The sequence below is a fragment of the Benincasa hispida genome, chromosome 5 (assembly GCF_009727055.1).
Source record: "Benincasa hispida cultivar B227 chromosome 5, ASM972705v1, whole genome shotgun sequence".
Classification (NCBI taxonomy): domain Eukaryota; kingdom Viridiplantae; phylum Streptophyta; class Magnoliopsida; order Cucurbitales; family Cucurbitaceae; genus Benincasa; species Benincasa hispida.
Window position 1 is genome coordinate 3,777,421 of NC_052353.1, and position 19,418 is coordinate 3,796,838.

The 19,418-nt window shown below is 35.9% G+C and overlaps 1 protein-coding gene across 2 annotated transcripts; it reads right to left on the bottom strand.

Moving 5' to 3' along the window:
- Positions 1–14,439: 14,439 nt before the first annotated feature.
- LOC120078330 (CRIB domain-containing protein RIC7-like) lies at positions 14,440–17,682 on the bottom strand. Of its 2 annotated transcripts, XM_039032571.1 has the most exons (5): positions 17,593–17,682; positions 17,321–17,509; positions 17,124–17,224; positions 16,054–16,132; positions 14,440–15,122 (listed from the first exon to the last, which is right to left on the bottom strand). In XM_039032571.1, exons 2-5 carry the CDS (start codon positions 17,379–17,381, stop codon positions 14,698–14,700), a joined length of 666 nt encoding a protein of 221 aa, XP_038888499.1. In that variant the 5' UTR covers positions 17,382–17,509; positions 17,593–17,682; the 3' UTR covers positions 14,440–14,697. The 2 variants fall into 2 exon arrangements, with proteins under 2 accessions (XP_038888499.1, XP_038888498.1); XM_039032570.1 differs by having other exon boundaries at positions 17,321–17,660.
- Between the last annotated feature and the right edge of the window lie 1,736 nt (positions 17,683–19,418).

Sequence of the window (19,418 nt, forward strand, 5' to 3'; positions counted from 1 at the left end):
ATCAACATAAGAGGTAAATCTATATTTCTTTTGTATCATAAAAAACTAAAAATGAAAAAAAAAACAAAAACAAAAACAAAATCTTACCCATGTAAATATAATATAAATTATAATAAGCATTTTAACTTATTAATATATGAGGTTTATTTACTAATTTAAACATTTTTTTTATTTTTCAAAAATATCTATCGACGTCGACATCTATCAATAATTTTATCTACATTTTTATAACATTGAGACTTTGACATTTCGATTTGCATCAACATTCTTTTATCAAAATAGAAGCTCGATGAAGTGTCTAGATAGAAACGAAACTCAATGACCATTCATTTTATTATTTCTAATAAGAACTAAGAGTTTGTTTGGATTGATATCTTAAGTATCTAAAATATTGTTAAGTGGAAAAAAATATATATTTTATACGTTTAAAAAATCAATCCAAACATGCCTAATATAATTTTGACTAAGCAAATTAGTACTTTCTTTCGTTAAATACTTCATTTGATCCAATTATTTTTCATTAAATACAAAGTATAAATTTATCATTGAAATAGACACCAAAAGGGGTATTTGATTTCTTCCTTTACTTTGTACCAGAAAGAGTATTTTATCTCTTTTTTCTCTAGTATTTTTTGTTCATGAAGTTTATCCATCAATGGAAAAAACATTGAATTAAATGAACTTGTTGTTTAATAAGTTCTTGTATTTTATAAAAAAAATTATACGTTCAAGATTATTGGTTTAGTTTTCAAGAAAAAAAAAAAGTATATATTTAGTCTTTTCATTTTAATTGTGTTTAATAGATCCATATCATGAATTTCGTTAATTAAAATCGTACATTACCAAGTGTCTAGACTTGCCTAAAAATGGCTAACCACATTATTAAGGGATGTCCCAAACAAGACTCAAAGTCTACGATGGGCACAAGTCCAAAGGAATCAGAAGACAGCATAGGAAAGCATGGATGCAAAAAAAAAAAAAAAAAAAAAAAAAAAAAAAAAAAAAAAAAAAAAACAGACCCTTAGGTTTAGGGTCGACCAGTAAAGCCGAAGAAAATTACTATTCAAGAAATAATTGAGGAGCTCGACCTGGGACTTGTCACAGATGGTTTGTAGTATATGGATAGAGAAGAACCTTATCCTGGTAACACTACAGATGCGGTCCGCTTTGTGGAATTGTTACAAGTGTTGTGACTTGTCACAGATGATCTGATCCTGATTATTCGTGTAGGGGACATGCGAGCGGGGCGTCTATTTACAAAGAGTTTGTATAAGACCTGACCACGAAGTGTTAACGTCTCGTTATATAACACCATTCATGACAGAGACTTCACTTCACTAAGATGGTCATAGGTAACATGACATCAATCCTGAGTGAGTTGAGAACTCTTGCCGTTGAGAGCGGTCCTTTGATTTGCATGGGTGCGAGTGACCAGGCCGCTGACTCAAACCTACTACTTTGGGGATTTGTCTGATTTGGGAGCTAGAAACTCAGCTACACAAGATGGAATTCACTCCTTCCCCGAAGTAGGGGTAAGTAGATAGATAGCTCCCTTAAAGGTTGATTTCAGGGCTTGAACAATGTGGCGCCACACACCTTCTTATGGCCCGAGAGGTGTTCACACATAGTTGGACTATGTTGTATTGTTCATTAGAGGGATCAGTGGTACTTAAGGAGTGAGATGTAACTACAGGGGAAAAACGGTAAATTAGCCCAGCTATACTTACGAGCATCTGTGAAGGGTTATCGTACTCATTATTGGTTATATCTGACAGACACAGAAATATATCTGTGGTAAGAAGAGTTCAACTATCAGTCTTTAGTGAAATACCTGGCAGTTAACGGATGGTGGATTTCATGGCTAAAGAGTTTAGTCAGGTATTCATGTACCGTTGGAGCTTCGAGCCATAAGTCCATAGGGTCCCCTTGGTAGCTTGGATAAAAGATGAGAATTAGTTTTTGGGTCAGTTTGAAATGTTCAAATTGACAAGACGGAGTTCAAATTGATATAATTGAATTGGTTAATTATATATTATATGATTGACTAAATGTATGAGATACATTATTTTGAAGAAAATTAGATATAAATATGATTTACATCAAGTAGAGGAGAAAACACTATAGTTGATATATGATATCAAACTATAGGTTATGTATATAATATGATTATATTTTTTATTTTATTAATTAGACGGTTATGAGATAATTGGCCAGCATTTTCTCCGAATTCGTGCGTTAATGGGAAGTTTAATTCAGTTCTAGTAATTGAAGAATAAAATGAAAATGGTTTTCATTTTGCAAGGGAGACGCATAATCGTTCATGGTGTGATAAGCCTTCTATCGCTTAGTGTTTAAGAGCCTATATGATAACGCCCGCTTACTAAACAATCGCACACTAACGCACCCTTTATCTAGACAACCCCTTACCTTTTCATAGACAATCGCTTAGCGCCTGAGCATAACTAAACAATCGTTTACCTTTTCATAGACGGTCGCTTAGCTTTTATTACACGATCGTGTACACCGCACTAAACGATCAAGCACCCGACTATACGATAGTCTTCCCATTCTCCCACTTGCTTGATCGTAGTACAGGATAGCCGTTCCTTCTTCCCTCTACCAATTCCATCAATGCCCACCCTTTAGATTCTCACTCCAAGAATACTGAGGACTTCGAGTGGTGGTGTCGTTCTCGTTTGCTATTGTTCATGCAAAGCTGTTCGTGTAGACAATCGAGCTGTTGTTAGGCGATTACTTGGTGGACTAATGAGAGCGAGAGTCGTTGTTCACGTGAAGAAAAGTCTTCAACTGGTATGTTCTCTCAATCTCTTGTGTTTATCCTTTAAAAATACTAGTAATTTAGTGTAATCAATGAATATTTGTATGTTTGAATGTATATATGGAAATTCTGTCACAATGAAATGGAAAGATCTGCTTCCGCTCATAGGTACTCTTGTATAAGAGTTCCTTCAATTGGTATCAAAGCCAGATTTCTGATATTTCAATTTTATTGCTGCAAAGAATTGCATTTACATTTTCGGTGGGTGCAACATGTCTACTCTTTGTTTAATTGTTAATTCGTTCGTGGATGTGTGGATTAATGGAGTTTTCTGGGATGAAACCATGGTTTGTTAAATTCTTTTACATTTCCAGTTAATTGTAAAGGCCCCTGCATTTTTTAGCATAATTAATTGCCATCGAGAATGTAATTTCAAAGTTAGTTTGAGTTTTGAGTCGTTTGTAAAGAAGTTCGGAGCAAGGGTTGTTGTTCTTCAAGGAAGAAGACGACCAAGCATTGGTCGGATCATGTAGATGATGGGTAGACGATCACTGAGTATTGGATGCTCGGGTTTCGTTTAACGCTTAGTTACTGACTATACGATCGTGGAGTAAAGGCGTGGTAAATCGTTTACCTTTTCGCATGTTAAGCGATCGTCTAGACGATCAGGCTTCACAGTCTCGTTGTCGTCTGAGCAATTGTTTAGCTTTTCGTGCTATCGTCTAATGTAGGTTACACGATCGTTTACCTGGAAGTGTTTACTAAATGATGGAGCTTCACCCGGCGGTTCAAGACCTGGTTCACTTGTGAACCGGTTTGCTCAATGGAAAAATATAATAGATAGAATTTTTCATTCCAATTTTAGTGATGGTTCATCCCGGTCTATTAATCTGTGTTTTAATACATGAGATGTATGTTTAATTATATGTCATATGCTATGCACATATAGAAAAATCCCACCTTAGGTTATGTATTGGTCATGCATCATCTCTTTATTATAAGTGTTATGATTTAGAGAAGTATGATTTATATTACGTAAGAGCATGATCATGCATCATATAATATAAGAGTTATAAGTTTTCATTTTGTACATGCCAGACCATGAATCAGTAACTGCATCCAATCTCCAAAAAAAATCCCACTTATTTCGAACTTTCTCTTTTTGGAATGGAATATTTACGGAATCCCAATGAATAGGATCAAACCTTATTCCATGAAAGCATGCTCATGCATCATATAATATAAGAGTTATATTTATGCATGCATAAAGAGCATTGTCATACATCATCTTTATATTATAATTGTTATAGTATAAGGGTGTATGGAAAGCATGTTTGCTTAGTTATTACTAGTATATAAAAGTTATGTATAGTAATGATCGGACATTGCATGAAGCATGACACATAGGTTACTTTATAAGCGTTATAAATACCTTGTTATGTGGCAATATGTTTTAATTGTTTCTTTTTAAAGGTTAAAGAAAAATTAGAACTAAAAGCAATAAGAAAGACATGCATGCTCACTTAGGTTTAATTCGTGGTTTTAAAATGTTTAAAACTTGGATGGCATAGACCTAAGATCACAGTTCTAATATGATTAGCAACCCTTAGGCTTTAATCTTTTAATCAGTTTAATGGGATTAAATTGACTAATAAAAGGTTAAAGTGTAGCAAATCTATCTATAAGAAACCTTTTGTTTAAGGCGAGTTCTGTATAGGCTGGGATATTTAAATTGACAGAAACGTAATACCCCTACTTGGAAACCTACCTGGAAAGGTGAATTAGATAGATTTGATGCATGCATGCAAGTTAAGGACAGTCCATTAAAATGTTTAAATATGACTACTTGAACTTGTTTATTTCATAGACAAGTTGTTTATGAGCAGACTTAAAAGATGACTTAGACTAAAATCAGTAGCCGAATTGTCTAGGTTAATGAACCCCTAGGTTAAACATTCAGTGGGAGGCATTTTGGGTATATGACGATTCATTTAAACCTTCCACGTTTCTCCCTTATAGTCCACACCGTGAGATCTACCCACTTAGCCTCGTGGCACCCTGGGAGTGTCCCCCTAAAGGATGATATTTGGGTAGGTCAATATCAAGGTGGATAGAGAGAATGTTCATAGTAACTGGGAGCGAGGAGTGCAATAGCATATCCCACGGTCTCCCTCGTTAGATTGAATAAAGTTTCTGCACATCGCCTCGAGGCACCCTAGGAGTATCCCCCCTATAGGATGGCAGTTTTGCGCGTTTCTTTATTTGATCTCCTGTAAGAGGATAAGGTTACTTAGTCTCTTGTCCTAATCTTCTTCTTCCCTACGGTGGGCTCATTAGGGCGGCACTCTAGCACCGAAAGCGAGGGGTCACACTTACGCGGAATTATTAAGGGTTAACAGTTCTGAACTAAATAAATGGTGGTTGTTAGGTTCAGTTCCAAGAGTTGGTTCTGCCTGATAGTTGAGAACGTCTCATCCCAGTGAAGGGGCATTTGAGCACCCCACCAGTGATGTTTGTCCTGCCTCATGGGGCATCATTGCGAAATAGAAGTCTTAAACACTTAGGGTACTTGGAAACTGTTTTGCTAAAATTAATTGGTTAAAATGTGGTTTAGCAAAATCTTATAAAAGTTTGTTTGTTTTTCAACAACAAGTTTTAAAATGGCTACAGCCACAATAACTTTGCTTAGTGTTGACAAACTTACTTGCGACAACTGTTCAACTTGGAAACATATGATCACGATAATACTTATATCGAGGATCTCATGTTTGCCCTCATGAAGGTCTGTCCTTCTATTCCAGCTCCAAACACCGCTTGAAATGTTCGGGAGGCGTACGAGCGATGAACACAGGCAAATGATAAGGCCCAAGTCTATATCTTAGCCAGTCTTAATGACGTTTTGGCCAAGAAGCATGAGCCCATGGTCTCAGCGCGTGAGATCATGGAGTCCCTGAGGGGGATGTTTGGACAATCGTCTGAACAGCTCAAGCACGAGGCTCTTAAATACATCTTCAACTCCAAAATAAAGGAAGGCACCTCTGTTCGTGAACATGTGCTTAATATAATGGTCCACTTCAATGTGGCGGAGATGAATGGGTCTAGAATCGATGAGGACAGTCAGGTTAGCATAATCCTGCATTCATTTTCAGAGAGCTTCATGCACTTTGTTAGTAATGTGATTCTTAACAAAGTGAAATATACCCTTACAACTCTATTCAACAAGTTGCAGACATACCAATCTTTACTGAAAAGTAAGGAGAGGAAAAGGGTTGAGGCAAATGTTGTTTCATCTTCTAGGACGTTTCATCGAGGTTCGACCTCAGGAACGAAGTCTGCACCTTCTACTTCTATCTCTGTAAAGGGGAAGAAGAAGAATGGTGGTAAAGGGAAGGGAAAATGCCTGCTAACCCGCCACCTGACGCCCCAAGGAGGCATCCGCCGCCGATTGAAAAAGGAAAATATTTTTACTGCAATCAGGACGGACACTGGAAGAGGAATTATCCTTGCTGGTTGAAAGAAAGGAAGGTCGTCAAGGCTAAGGCCAAGGCAGACAAAGGTAAATATGATTTACTTGTACTAGAAACATGTTTAGTGGAGAATGATGATTCGGCCTGGATAATTGATTCAGGAGTCACTAATTACGTTTGTTCTTCTTTTCAGGGGATTAGATCCTAGGGACAGCTGGAGGCTGGTGAGATGATGATGCGAGTAGGCACCAGACACGTCGTCTGAGCTTTGGCAGTGGGAGGCATCCAGTTATATCTACAGAATAGGTTTCTAGTTTTAAAAGATGTGTATGTAGTTCCTGAACTTAAAAGGAACCTCAATTCTGTAAAGTTTCTATTACAATGTAAATATACGTTTTCTTTTAATGTGGATAAAATATTTATTCATAAAGATGGTGTTGAAATTTTTACAGCTTATTTGGAAAGTAACTTGTATGTGCTAAGATCGTTAGCCTTAAGTTCTCTCCATAACACAGAGTTGTTTAAAACTGTCGTAACTCAATCTAAACGTCAACTAATTTCTTCAAAAGAAAATGCCCAACTTTGGCACCTTCAATTAGGGCACATCAATCTCAATAGGATTGAGAGATTGGTGAAGAATGGGCTTCTAAATGAGTTAGAAGAAAATTCTTTACCACTGTGTGAATCTTGCATTAAGGGTAAGATGACTAAAATACCTTTTACTGGAAAAGGTTATCGAGCCAAAGAATCTCTTGAGTTAGTACATTCTGACCTTTGTGGTCCTATGAATGTGCGAGCCCAAGGTGGCTATGAGTATTTTATCAATTTTATTGATGATTACTCTAGGTATGGGTATGTTTATCTGATGCAACGGAAGTTTGAATCCTTTGAAAAGTTCAAATAGTTCAAGGCTGAACTTGAAAACGTATTGGATAGACGGATTAAAACACTTCGATTGGATCGAGGTGGAGAGTTTTTGGATTTTGGGTTCTAAGACTATTTGATAGAACATGGAATCGTTTTCCAGCTCTCAGTGTTGGGTACACCTCAGCAGAATATTGTAGCGGATAGAAGAAATAGAACTTTGTTGGACATGGTTCATTCGATGATGAATTACGCTTCCTTACCAGCTTCGTTTTAGGGTTTTGCAATGGAGACTGCGGTATACATACTCAACTGTGTTCCTTCCAAGAATGTTGCAAGGACACCTCTGAAGTTGTGGAACGGGCGTAAAGCTAGTTTACGTCACTTCCACATTTAAGGTTGCCCTACACATGTGCTTGAGGCAAATCCCAAGAAGTTGGAACCACGGTCAAGGTTATGCCTTTTTGTAGGCTAACCCAAAGGTACAGGAGAGGGTTATTTTTATGATCCATTGAAAAATAGGATATTTGTTTCTACGAACGTTACTTTCCTAGAAGAGGATCATATTAAGAAGCACAGTCCACATAGTAAAGTCGTATTACGTGAGCTTTCCAACAAAACTACTGAAACTTCAACAAGAGTTATTGAAAGACCTGCTTCATCAGCAAAAGTTATTGATGATAGTTCATTTAGTAGGTCGGTTCCACCTCAAGAGTTGAGGGAACCTCGACGCAGTGGGAGGGTTGCAAACTCGCCTGTTCGCTATCTAGGTTTCACAAAAATCCTTGCTATGGTAGCAATTAGCGACATTGAGGATTCATTGTCTTATTAGAAGGCAATAGAGGATGTAGACCGGGATGAATGGGTCAAGACCATGGATCTCGAGATGGATTCGATGTACTTCAACTCAGTATGGGATCTTGTAGATCAGCCTAATGGGGTAAGACCTATAGATTGTAAATGGATCTACAAGGGCAAACGGGGTGCTGATGGGAAGGTGTAAACCTTCAAGGCTCAACTTGTGGCAAAGGGTTATACCCAGGTAAAAGGAGTTGACTATGAGGAGACTTTCTCGCATGTTGCCGTGTTAAAGTTCATCTGTATCTTCCTGTCCATTGCAGCTTATTATAATTATGAGATTTGGCAAATGGACGTCAAGACAGTCTTTCTAAATGGCAATCTTGAGAAGTCCATTTACATGGTGCAACCCAAGGGATTCATTGCCCAAGGTCAAGAGCAAAAATTTTGCAAACTGAATCGGTCTATTTATGGGCTGAAACAGGCGTCTAGATCTTGGAACATTCGGTTTGATACTGCAATCAAATCATATAGCTTTGACCAAAACGTTGATGAACCTTGTGTCTATAAGAAGATCGTCAACGCTTCAGTAGTTTTCTTAGTATTGTATGTAGACGATATGCTACTCATTGGAAATGATGTAGGTCTACTGACTACAGTTAAGAACTGACTAGCGACCTAATTCTAAATGAAAGATTTGGGAGAGGCTCAGTTTGTTCTGGGTATACAGATCTTTCGAGATCGTAAGAACCAAGTGCTAGCACTGTCTCAGGCATTATATATTGACAAGATGTTGCTCAAGTACTCAATATAGGACTCCAAAAGGAGCCTACTGTCGTTCAGGCATGGAGTTACTTTGTCTAAAGACATATGTCCTAAGACGCTTCAAGAGGTTGAAGAAATGAGACGGGTCCTATATGCATCTGCCATTAGCGGTTTGATGTATGTGATGCTCTGCACTAGGCCAGATATCTACTACGCTGTGGGAATAGTCAGTAGGTATCAGTCTAACCCAGGCTAAGGTCACTGGACCACAGTGAAGAACATCCTAAAGTATCTTTGGAGAACGAGGGACTACATGCTCGTGTATGGATCTATGGATTTGATTCTTACTGGATACACTGATTCTGACTTTTAGACTGATAAGGACTCTCGCAAGTCCACTTTAGGGTCAGTCTTTACTCTTAACAAAAGAGTTGTAGTGTGGCGAAGCACTAAGAAGGGGTGCATTGCCGATCCACTATGGAGGCGGAGTATGTAGCAGCTTGCAAAGCTGCTAAGGAGGTAATCTGGCTCAGGAAGTTCTTGACAGAACTGGAAGTTGTTCCAAATATGTCTAAGCCAATCACTCTTTATTTTGACAATAGTGGAACATGGCGAACTCCAAGCAGCTTAGGAGTCACAGGCACGACAAACACATAGAGCGGAAGTATCACCTAATCCGCGAGATAGTGCATCAAGGGGACGTGAACGTCATGAAGATCACTTTGGAGCACAATATTGCTGACTCATTTACGAAAGCTCTCATGACTACAGTATTTGAGGGTCACCTTCAGAGCATGGGTCTACGGAACCGCCCGTAGCTAGACTAGGGCAAGTGGGAAATTTTATTGTACTGGGCCTTAATGCCCTAGTTTATAGCTATATACTGGTTTTTTGTACATCCCACTCGCTTTAGAACAAATGGGATATTGTTGGAGTTGATGCCCTAAAGTATTGTGTCCTATAGTTTGTAAATAGTTTGTACGAACACTTGTGGTATATAATATATGATATTTACTTCACTTTGATTTTGCATATTTGGATGTTTTATTTGCTTTACCACAAACCAATAAACTTAAAATCTCTGGTTATCTTTATGTAACTTAAACATGTGTGTGGTGACATACAAGTGGATCATGTCTTAAGTGATAACCAAAATGATCTGTAGTATATGGATAGAGTAGGGAAACCTTATCCCGATAACGCTACAGATGCGGCCCGCTTTGTAGAATGGTTACAACTGTTGTGACTTGTCACAAATAGTCTGATCCTGATCATTCGTGTAGGAGACATGCGAGTGGGGGTGTCCTATACAAAGAGTTTGTATAAGACCTGACCATGAAGGGTTAACGTCTCGTTATATAACACCGTTCATGACAGAGACTTCACTTCACTAGGATGACCATATGTAACATGACATCAATCTTGAGTGAGTTGAGAACTCCTGCCATTGAGGGAGGTCCTTTGATTTGCATGGGTGCGAGTCGCCAAGCCACTGACTCAAACCTACCTCTTTGGGGATTCGTCTGATTTGGGAGCTGGGAACTCAGCTACACAAGATGAAATTCACTCCTTCCCCGAAGCAAGGGTAAATAGATAGATAGCTCCCTTAAGGGCTGATTCTAGGGCTTGAACGATGTGGCGCCACACACCTTCTCATGGCTCGAGAGGTGTTCACACATAGTTGGACTATGTTGTATTGTTCATTAAATGGATTAGTGGTACTTAAGGAGTGAGATGTAACTACAGAGGCAAAACGGTAAATTGGCCTAGCTGTACTTACGAGCATCTCTGAAGGGTTATCGTACTCATGATTAATTATATCCGATGGACACAGAAATATATCTGTGGTAAGAAGAGTTCAACTATCTGTCTTTAGTGGAATGTTCGCCAGTTAACGGATGGTGGATCTCGTGGCTAAAGAGTCTAGTCAGCTATTCACATACCGTTGGAGTTCAATTATATATGATATAATTGAAGTGGTTAATTATATATGATATGATTGACTAAATGTATGAGATACATTATTTTGGAGGAAATTGGATATAAATATGATTTATATCAAGTAGAGGAGAAAACACTATAGTTGATATATGATATCAAACTATAAGTTATGTATATAATATGATTATATTTTTTATTTTATTAATTGGATGGTTATGAGATAATTGCCGGCGTTTTCTCCGAACTCGTGCGTTAATGGGAAGTTTAATTCAGTTCTAGTAACTGAAGAATAAAATGAAAATGGTTTTCATTTTGCAAGGGAGACACATAATCGCTCACGGTGTGATAAGCCTTCTATCTTAATGTTTGAGAGCCTATACAATAGTGACCGTTTACTAAACGATTGCACACCAGCGCGCCCTTTATCTAGACAATCGCTTACCTTTTCATAGACGATCGTTTAGCGCCTAAGCATAACTAAAGGATCGCTTACCTTTTCATAGACGATCACCTAGCTTTTATTTCACGATCGTGTACCCCGCACTAAACGATCAAGCACCCGACAATACGATAGTCTTTCTATGCTCCCACTTGCTTGATCGTAGTACACAATAGCCTTTCCTCCTCCTATCTACCAATTCCATCAAAGCCCAACCTTTGAATTCTCACTCTGAGAATACTGAGGACTCCGAGTGGTGGTGTTTTCCTCGTTTGCTGTTGTTCGTGCAAAGCTGTTCATGTAGACGACCGAGTTATTGTTGGGCGATTACTTGGTGGACTAGTGAGAGTGAGAGACATTCGTTCACGTGAAGAAAAGTCTTCAACTAGTATGTTCTCTCAATCTCTTGTGTTTATCCTTTAAGAATGCCAGTAATTTAGTGTAATCAATGCATATTTGTATGTTTGAATGTACATGTGAAAATTTTGTCACAATGAAATGGAAAGATTCGCTTCCGCTCATAGATACTCTTGTATAAGAGTCCCTTCAAAAAGAAACCATGCAAGTGGTGTTAGGAAACATTAACGCATGTGGCTCTAATAAAACTAAGTTTGTAGAGGTTATAAGGGATTAAGCATTGAAGCCAAGGACAACCATGCGAGGTATGGATGCATGTTGGCCGAAGCGTTGGCAAGAAGCACTGCCCAAAGGTTGCTCATGCATTGGGATGATAAGAGGTTGTGTGAGCAAGAGCGAGAGGGCTAGACAATGAGCGCAAGACACTAAGTGTTGAGACTGGGCATGCACGCTGACTAGTATGCGTGAGCATGGGCGTTGGGCGTTGGAGCATGTGCGCAGACGATTGCATAGCTGCTTGAAGCACTGGACGATTACACTAGACGATAGTGCTAAATGATGGGCTTGGGTGTTAGACGATGCGTTAGGCGTGAGCGCTAGGCGATAGACGCAAGCGCTACATGACAAGCATGAGCGCTAGGAGATAGGCGAAGCACTAGACGATGGGCGAGCGCTAGGCAATAGATGCAGGCTATACGATGTGCTAAGCGCTAGACGATGAGCGACAGTGAGAGGGCTGGATGATGAGCGACAGCGAGAGATCACTAGGTATTAAGCTATGCAATGAGCGCAAGAGCTACACGATGAGCGCAAGTATGTTTTCAAGCCATGATGGGCACATAGTGAAGTGTCTATGCATTGATGGGGCTTGCGGTACACAAGGATGATGGATCCACCCAGACAAAAGGCTATACCAAGAAGAGGTTGAGCTTAAGTTAGTAGGAGGTGGACAAATAGTGTTTCATGCAAGAAAGACTTATGAGGAAGACAACTCACACTTCATGCAAGTAGGAAGTGGCATGGAAGTAGGTGAGTGGCATGGAGAGTAGGTGGTGGCAACGCTTGGTGCAGACACTCCAAAAGTTTCTAAGTAGAAGGTGGCATGCGTTGGAGGCTTTAAGAGATGATAAGGATCGGTTTTTAAGGCCTATAAATACCACCACAAGTCTTTTCTTCAGTTCATAACTCAAATTCTCTTCAAAGAACATTAGGAAGAGTGTTAGAGGGCATTTGGAGGAAGCTATGCATTGATCAAGTGGTTCCAAGAGGAGGAGATGTTTTCGGATAGTGAGGTCCTGAAGTAGCATCAACTTAGAACAAGGATTTCTCCCAGAATACTCGTGCGTTTTAAGTGATTCCAAAGCCGCCTGAAAGCTCTGAAAGTCTATATTTCAAGGCAGGGCTGCCGGAGAAGAAGCTCAAATGAATCAGGCTAGAGAGTGAAGAAAGGTCGAGCTCTCGGGTAAACTTGAGCCATTCTTGATTATTTGAGAATTCAGGCCAAACCACGAGGAGTTCTGAGCTGATATTTTAAGGTAAGCTTCCCGAGACAGAACATGTTTGTAGAAGGAAGTGTCTCAAAATAAGGCTTGGAATGATGAGTAATCTAATCTTGAAGTTGAATCTGGAATGTAGGGTTCCAAAGGGAGCCCGAGGAAACCAAGGAACTTCTAAATAGAAAGGTTCCTACCCTACCAAAGTGAGTTGTATTTCCTTTAAGTCTTAAGCATATATTTTAGAGTATATGTATATGCTTATTTTGTGAATAAGTAATTAGAATGAGAATGAAAATATGTGATCGGGATGGTCAGGGGGTCAATAGACCTAGTTCCTGAGCCTAGAGCAGAACCTCATGGGATGGTCAGGGGACCGAGAGGTCTATTTCTTGAGCTTGTGAGAAGAACCTCATATGGGATGGTCAGAGGACCGACAGGCCTAGCTTCTAAGCCCATAAGTGGGGATCTATGTGCACATAGGCAACGCAGGAGAGTATGCGTTTATGACTAGTATCAATTTAAATATCTACCATGTGTGTAGGTAGAGTTGAGAACAGACTCATTATGATTAGTATCAATTTAACTATATATCGTGTGTGTAGGTAGAGTTGAGAACAGACACATTTGAGACTGAGGTTTGGATGTTAACCTCGTATTTGTGATATGTTTGTATTATTATGAGTTGAAATAGACTCTAGAAGTTGCTTACCACTCACTGAGCTTCTGGAAGCTCGTTCTTTTCTTTCATATTTTTTTTCCTAGGTAGCAAAAGGTGAGGAGTTCCAGGATACTGCTAAGGTCAAGGTCCGCCACACCACAACCATACTTCTGGTTTTAAGAGTTGTTGATGTAAACTTTGTAGTTAAGTCTGGGAGGGGGCGTGGCTGGTCGCAATCTCTAACATTGTTAGTGTTACAAATACACACAATCACATGCGAGTGTCAACAAGAAGGCATTCTAAATAGCTCTATTCGACAATCCAAAAGGGAATAAGTAAGCTCCCAAAGAGAATTGCGACTTTACTCTTTGTACTCAACTGAATTATATACACTATTTGTATTAAATTAGGCATAAGAGTATGATTGATTGAGCACCACACTGATGCAAATACTCTCGCATAGGCCAACTAGAAAGAAGAGAACGAGACTAAAGAAATGTTTCAACAAATGGCGCAAGAGCCCCACAACACAAGCGAGTTTTTTGCACCAATAAACATAAAAACTTTCTATAATAAGGTATCTATGTATAAGATAGCAAAGCTAATTCCTCCAAAGAAAATAAATAATAATAAATAAGAAGGAGAAGGTGATAGAGATAATGTAGAGATTTAAGAAACACAAAAGTTGAAAGTACAAGAAAAATATTTTTTTTAATATAAGAACTAAATAACTATAGGATAAAAATTCTAAGATATATATAAAAAATATATATATAGATAATACAAAAGCTTACTAGACATAACTTTTGAACACCCTAATTGATATAGATAATATCAAATTCATAATAACTCAACCTTTAATTTACATATATTCATAAGATAGGCCAAGAAAATGATAGAAGATATGAACAAAAGGTAAAAGTACTTTCCAATTTTTTACCCATTGATAGAAAATAGAAATAAAAAGGTATTTTAAAAAAAAAAGACTTAATATGTTTCAAAAAAAAAATTAAAAATAAATAAAAAGTAAAAAGTAAAACTAAGAAATTGCCCTAAATTACCTACTACCTTAAATTACATAATTGCCCCTCTCCCTTTTTCCATCTTCCCCAAAAGCAAATATTTATTATTTTTCATGTAAAAACCCCATCTCCCGTTAACAAGTCATCGTCGTTGGATCTAGAAATGGATCCGGCTACCGATCCAGCGTCCGACCCGTTATCGGAGATCTGAGACGAGCAAGTCTCGCCCGCCGTGGTTTTGGATCTTGATCTCGTCGATCCTTCCTCCTTTGATTTCTTCCGCCGCGCTTTCTTTGGAACTCCGGGAAGGCTCTGCGTCGGCGATTCGCTGCCCTGGTTCAGATCGGAGCTCCGGCGCGAATCCGACGAAGAAGATTCCTTGGACTTTGAAGACTTTTTTGACTTCGTCTTCTCCGATTTCTCTCTCGTGGTCGGAGACTCCCCCACGCTTCCGCCGACGGTGGACGACTGCCGTCTCGATGATTTAGGTAGCTCCGGCAGGTCACGAGTCGTAACTGCCATGTCTCTTTTTGAATCTATTCCAATTCCATATCCCTAATTAATTTCTCCTCCACACGTGTGTTTTTGTGTGAATTTAAAAGATTTTTTTAATTTCATTTTTTTTTAAGTACAATTTGGGTGAGAGGTTTGAACTCTCGAGATTTCACATTCGAATATTAATGGAACTATGCTCGATGCAAAATTTATGTATTTATTGACTAAATTATTGAAAAATACATCAATTGTAATACTATAATACTAAAGTTTCATAAATGTTTTTAAACAATATTTGTGGTAGAAATCTTTTATAATTTAATATATAAATTGAGACCTGAAACGTTGTGACAATAATCAAAATAATCCGATAATTCGTTTTTCTGTTTTAGGCCACAATCACATCATTTAGATGTCAATTTATGTAAAAAAATAATAATAATAATAATAAATAAATAAATAATCGGAAGAATTTCTGCTATAGGATTAGTTTTAAAATGTTTAAAAAATTTGAGGTTAATATTGAAATTTTTAAAAGTATAGAGGTGTTTTTTAAATAAAATTCCAAGCTTAAGGATATTTTGTACCATTTACTTCTTTATAATTTGGTTAAATTACAAATTTAGTCTCACTTTTCAATTTTGTATCTAATAAATTTTCCATTTTAAAAAAATTTTCAATTTTGTAGTTATTAAACTCAGATATATTTAATTCTAAAATTATTTAAAACCGGTCTTGGTATTTTAATATTCCATAAACTTTTAAATGTGTTTAATAAATTGACTTTATAAGCTTTTTCATTAAACTATACATTTTTAATCAACATTTTAAATCTTTAATTTTTTATCAAGTTGATATATGTCATAGGAAATTCAAAACGGAATGAAATCCAAAATAATAATTTAACATAAAAACTATTAAAATATAACAAAAAATAAATAAATAAAAGGGGAAAAAGTAAAGAAATGATACCTTGAGAAGCCCATTGGCCAGAGGCATCTTCTTGATGAGGAGCAGATGATATTCCTGGTGGAGCTTTGAATTCATTCATCTGCATTTAATGCCTCATGGATGAAAACATCCGTTGACATGTCGATATATCCGTAAATGGAAGGATTCGATATCGATATTAAATATATTAGATGATATAATTTTAAATTTACCTTCATCTATAAGCTTAAATCTTCGGGTCAATTAGTAATTTAAGAACATATCTAATATTCATAACTTAATTTAGGAGTAAAACCAACTTAATTATTAATCTAAGTAAATTTTATAAAATTCATGATTTACATAAAGATCCATCGATATCGATATCCGTAAACTTGAAATGTCAATGTCGGTATCAACATCAATATTTTAATCCTTGTTCATAAGAACACTTTTTTTTATTTTAGGTCTTAAGTTTGTATTTTCTTTTAAAAGTTGCAATATTAATCTTTATTTAATGTTTCAAAATCCTTTAACCTAAATTTTCATTCAAGTTCAGTTTTTTGTCCAAAAATATAAGACCTTGCTTGGTAATCTGATTTATTTTTTATTTTTAGCTTTTGGAAATTAAGTCTACAAAGAATCCTTCACTTCTAATTTTTTACTTTGATATCTATCTTTTACCAATGTTTTCAAAAACTAAGCTAAGTTTTTAAAGACTAAAAAAATTAGTTTTTTAAAAAACTAGTTTTTGTTTTTTGAATTTGAACTCATTTCCAGGCATCTTTATAATTATTGACCCGCCCCCACAAATATGTCAAACTAAGTTTCTACTTAGTTATGCATTTTATAATGTATTGCGTTAAGGATGATCATGTATTTCATAGCTTTAACACAATGAACGAAAATTACGATAGAGATGACAATCACATTAGAAACGATAGGTTTGTTGTGTTTTCCCATTTTTTTCACAGTTGGTTAGATTAGATAGCGATAGAGATGATCATCACTGATGTCATCCTTGATGCACAAACATAACCTTGTGAATAGGTTATCTGTACCAAAAAAAAAAAAAAAAAAAACCTTTAAAAAATGAAAAAAGAAAGATATACCCAGCTTGGAGAATTGACTGAAGGACCATCCCATCCAATATGGGCAACATGTTTGACATCTGTGGGAAACCCAATTTGCATTTCAGGTTCTTTCTCATTATCTGCCCAAAAGAATAAACAAATTAATTAACAATAAATGAAAAAAAAATCTTTTTTGAAAAAAAAAAATGAAGAAAAAGGGGTTGGATTTTGCATACCAAATATTTGAGAAATGTATCTAAGGCCTTTGAGAAGGCCTTTCATTTTATTATTAGACATTTTTCCTTCTCTTTTTGGTTTTTCTTCTTTTTGAATGGAAAATGAACTAATTGAGATTTGATTGAACTCTGCTTTTGGGGAAGGAGATTGATGGAATTCAAATCCAAGCTTTGAGAAGAGGTTCAAAACTAAGCCAAAAATGAAATTCAATTAGAGGAACCCTAATTAATTGGGTACTTTTTTTATTAGAAAATAAAATTAAAAAACCTACCTTTTGAAAGGAAAAAACCCCAGATGGTGGGAAAAAAGAGGGAAAAGAAAGTGAAAAGAAGCCATGTAAATCAGAAGAACATAGAGAGAAATGGTTGAGAAAAAGAAGAAAAGGAAGGGAAAAAGGGAAGAGGTTAAAGAAGAAAAATGAATGAATGAATTAACAAAACAAATATTAAAGTGTTGAAAATTAAGGGGAAAAAAGAAAAAAAGAAAAAGAAAAGGAAAAATGTATCGTTGATTTCGTTCATTTGGTGGCTTTGAATTTGTTTGTTGTATTTTCTTCCCTTCCCATCTAATTTTGGCCAGAAATGGGATCGAAATTTTAGGGTTTTTCTCCTTTTTTTTTTTTTTTTTTGAAAAAGAAAATTATTCGTATAAACTAAAATTAGGAAAGTTTTTGACAGGTCTTCCACTCGTCTCAAAAGTTGTTCATAGAGTTTTTTTCTTTAAAAAAAAAAACAAAAATACATCTATTCTCCGAAACTACCTTCGTAGTAGAAATCTGTTAGAATTTAAATGAACATTAGGACTTGGAAGAGTATGGTGATGGCACAGAACGGAATATTGGGACGTGACCATGTTCTTGGTCACCATTATTCTCATTCAAGGCCCTGATTTGGATTTTTATTTCGAGAGTGGTTTTGAAATATTCGTGAGAAAAATATTGTAACTTTTGAAACAATAAAAATATGTTGATATAATTCAAGGAATTTTGTGTAATTTGGCTTTTCTTTTTTCAAACTAACATTATACTTATTTGTGATCAATTTTACTTTTCTTTTTCTTTTTTCACGACTCACAAAAAGAAAAAACAAAATGAAATTACTCATATTTTTTTGCCACGAGAGAAGGTATTTGACGAATGACAACTTCTGTCCGTATGATAACTATTTGGTTTTAGATATCATTTTTTTTAAATAATACTTGGTTTTTTTTATCTTTCATAAAATAACACATTTGATATTTTAGTTAAATTCCTAAAACAAAGTTAACAAACGCTGTTTCTTTTAGTATTCAAAACTTTGCATTAATTTTGAAAATATGATTAGATAGTAGACAACAAAATAAAGAAACTCGTAATTGAAAGTAGTATTTATAAACTTAGTTTTCAAAAATCACGAAACAACACTACGCCAAAAAAATGAGCTACTTTTCTTCACTCTCCTTCCCATGTTTTCTTTACTAATATCCCTCAATGTATAATTTTCAACATTCCCATGATTCTAAGGGTCTGTTTTATTTCACGAATATTATCATGAGATTTCGAATGGACATTTAATATTCGTGTTTATTTCACATAATTTCAGTTTTTAAAATTTAAGATGAACTTTAAAATCCATCTGATATAAGTTTTTTAATACCCTCCATACTTAAGATTTTTATACTTGGGAGATGGATAGAGTCGGATTAATTAATAATTGATATCAATTAATTATTACTATATATATATATTATGTTATCTTGATTATTTAATATAAAATTTTGTTGTTAATTATTAATATTCTAATTAATAAATTTATTTAATTATTTTTATTAATCAAATAAAATAATTTAGATAATGTTTAATTTAAAAATATTCATTTAAAGATATTTTAATTAACTAAATAATTAATCAATATAACAATAGTTAAATTTAATTATGAATACATTATTTATTCCTTCCATTTGATTAAATAATTATTTAATTTTAATTTCTATATATAAAATTGGTAAATCAAACACATTCATCCAACTTCCAAATATTAATTAAATTAATCAACTGTAACCGTTTTCATTACATGTGTAATATGCTAAATGCCTTGGCTTCAAGTATGACATAAAAAT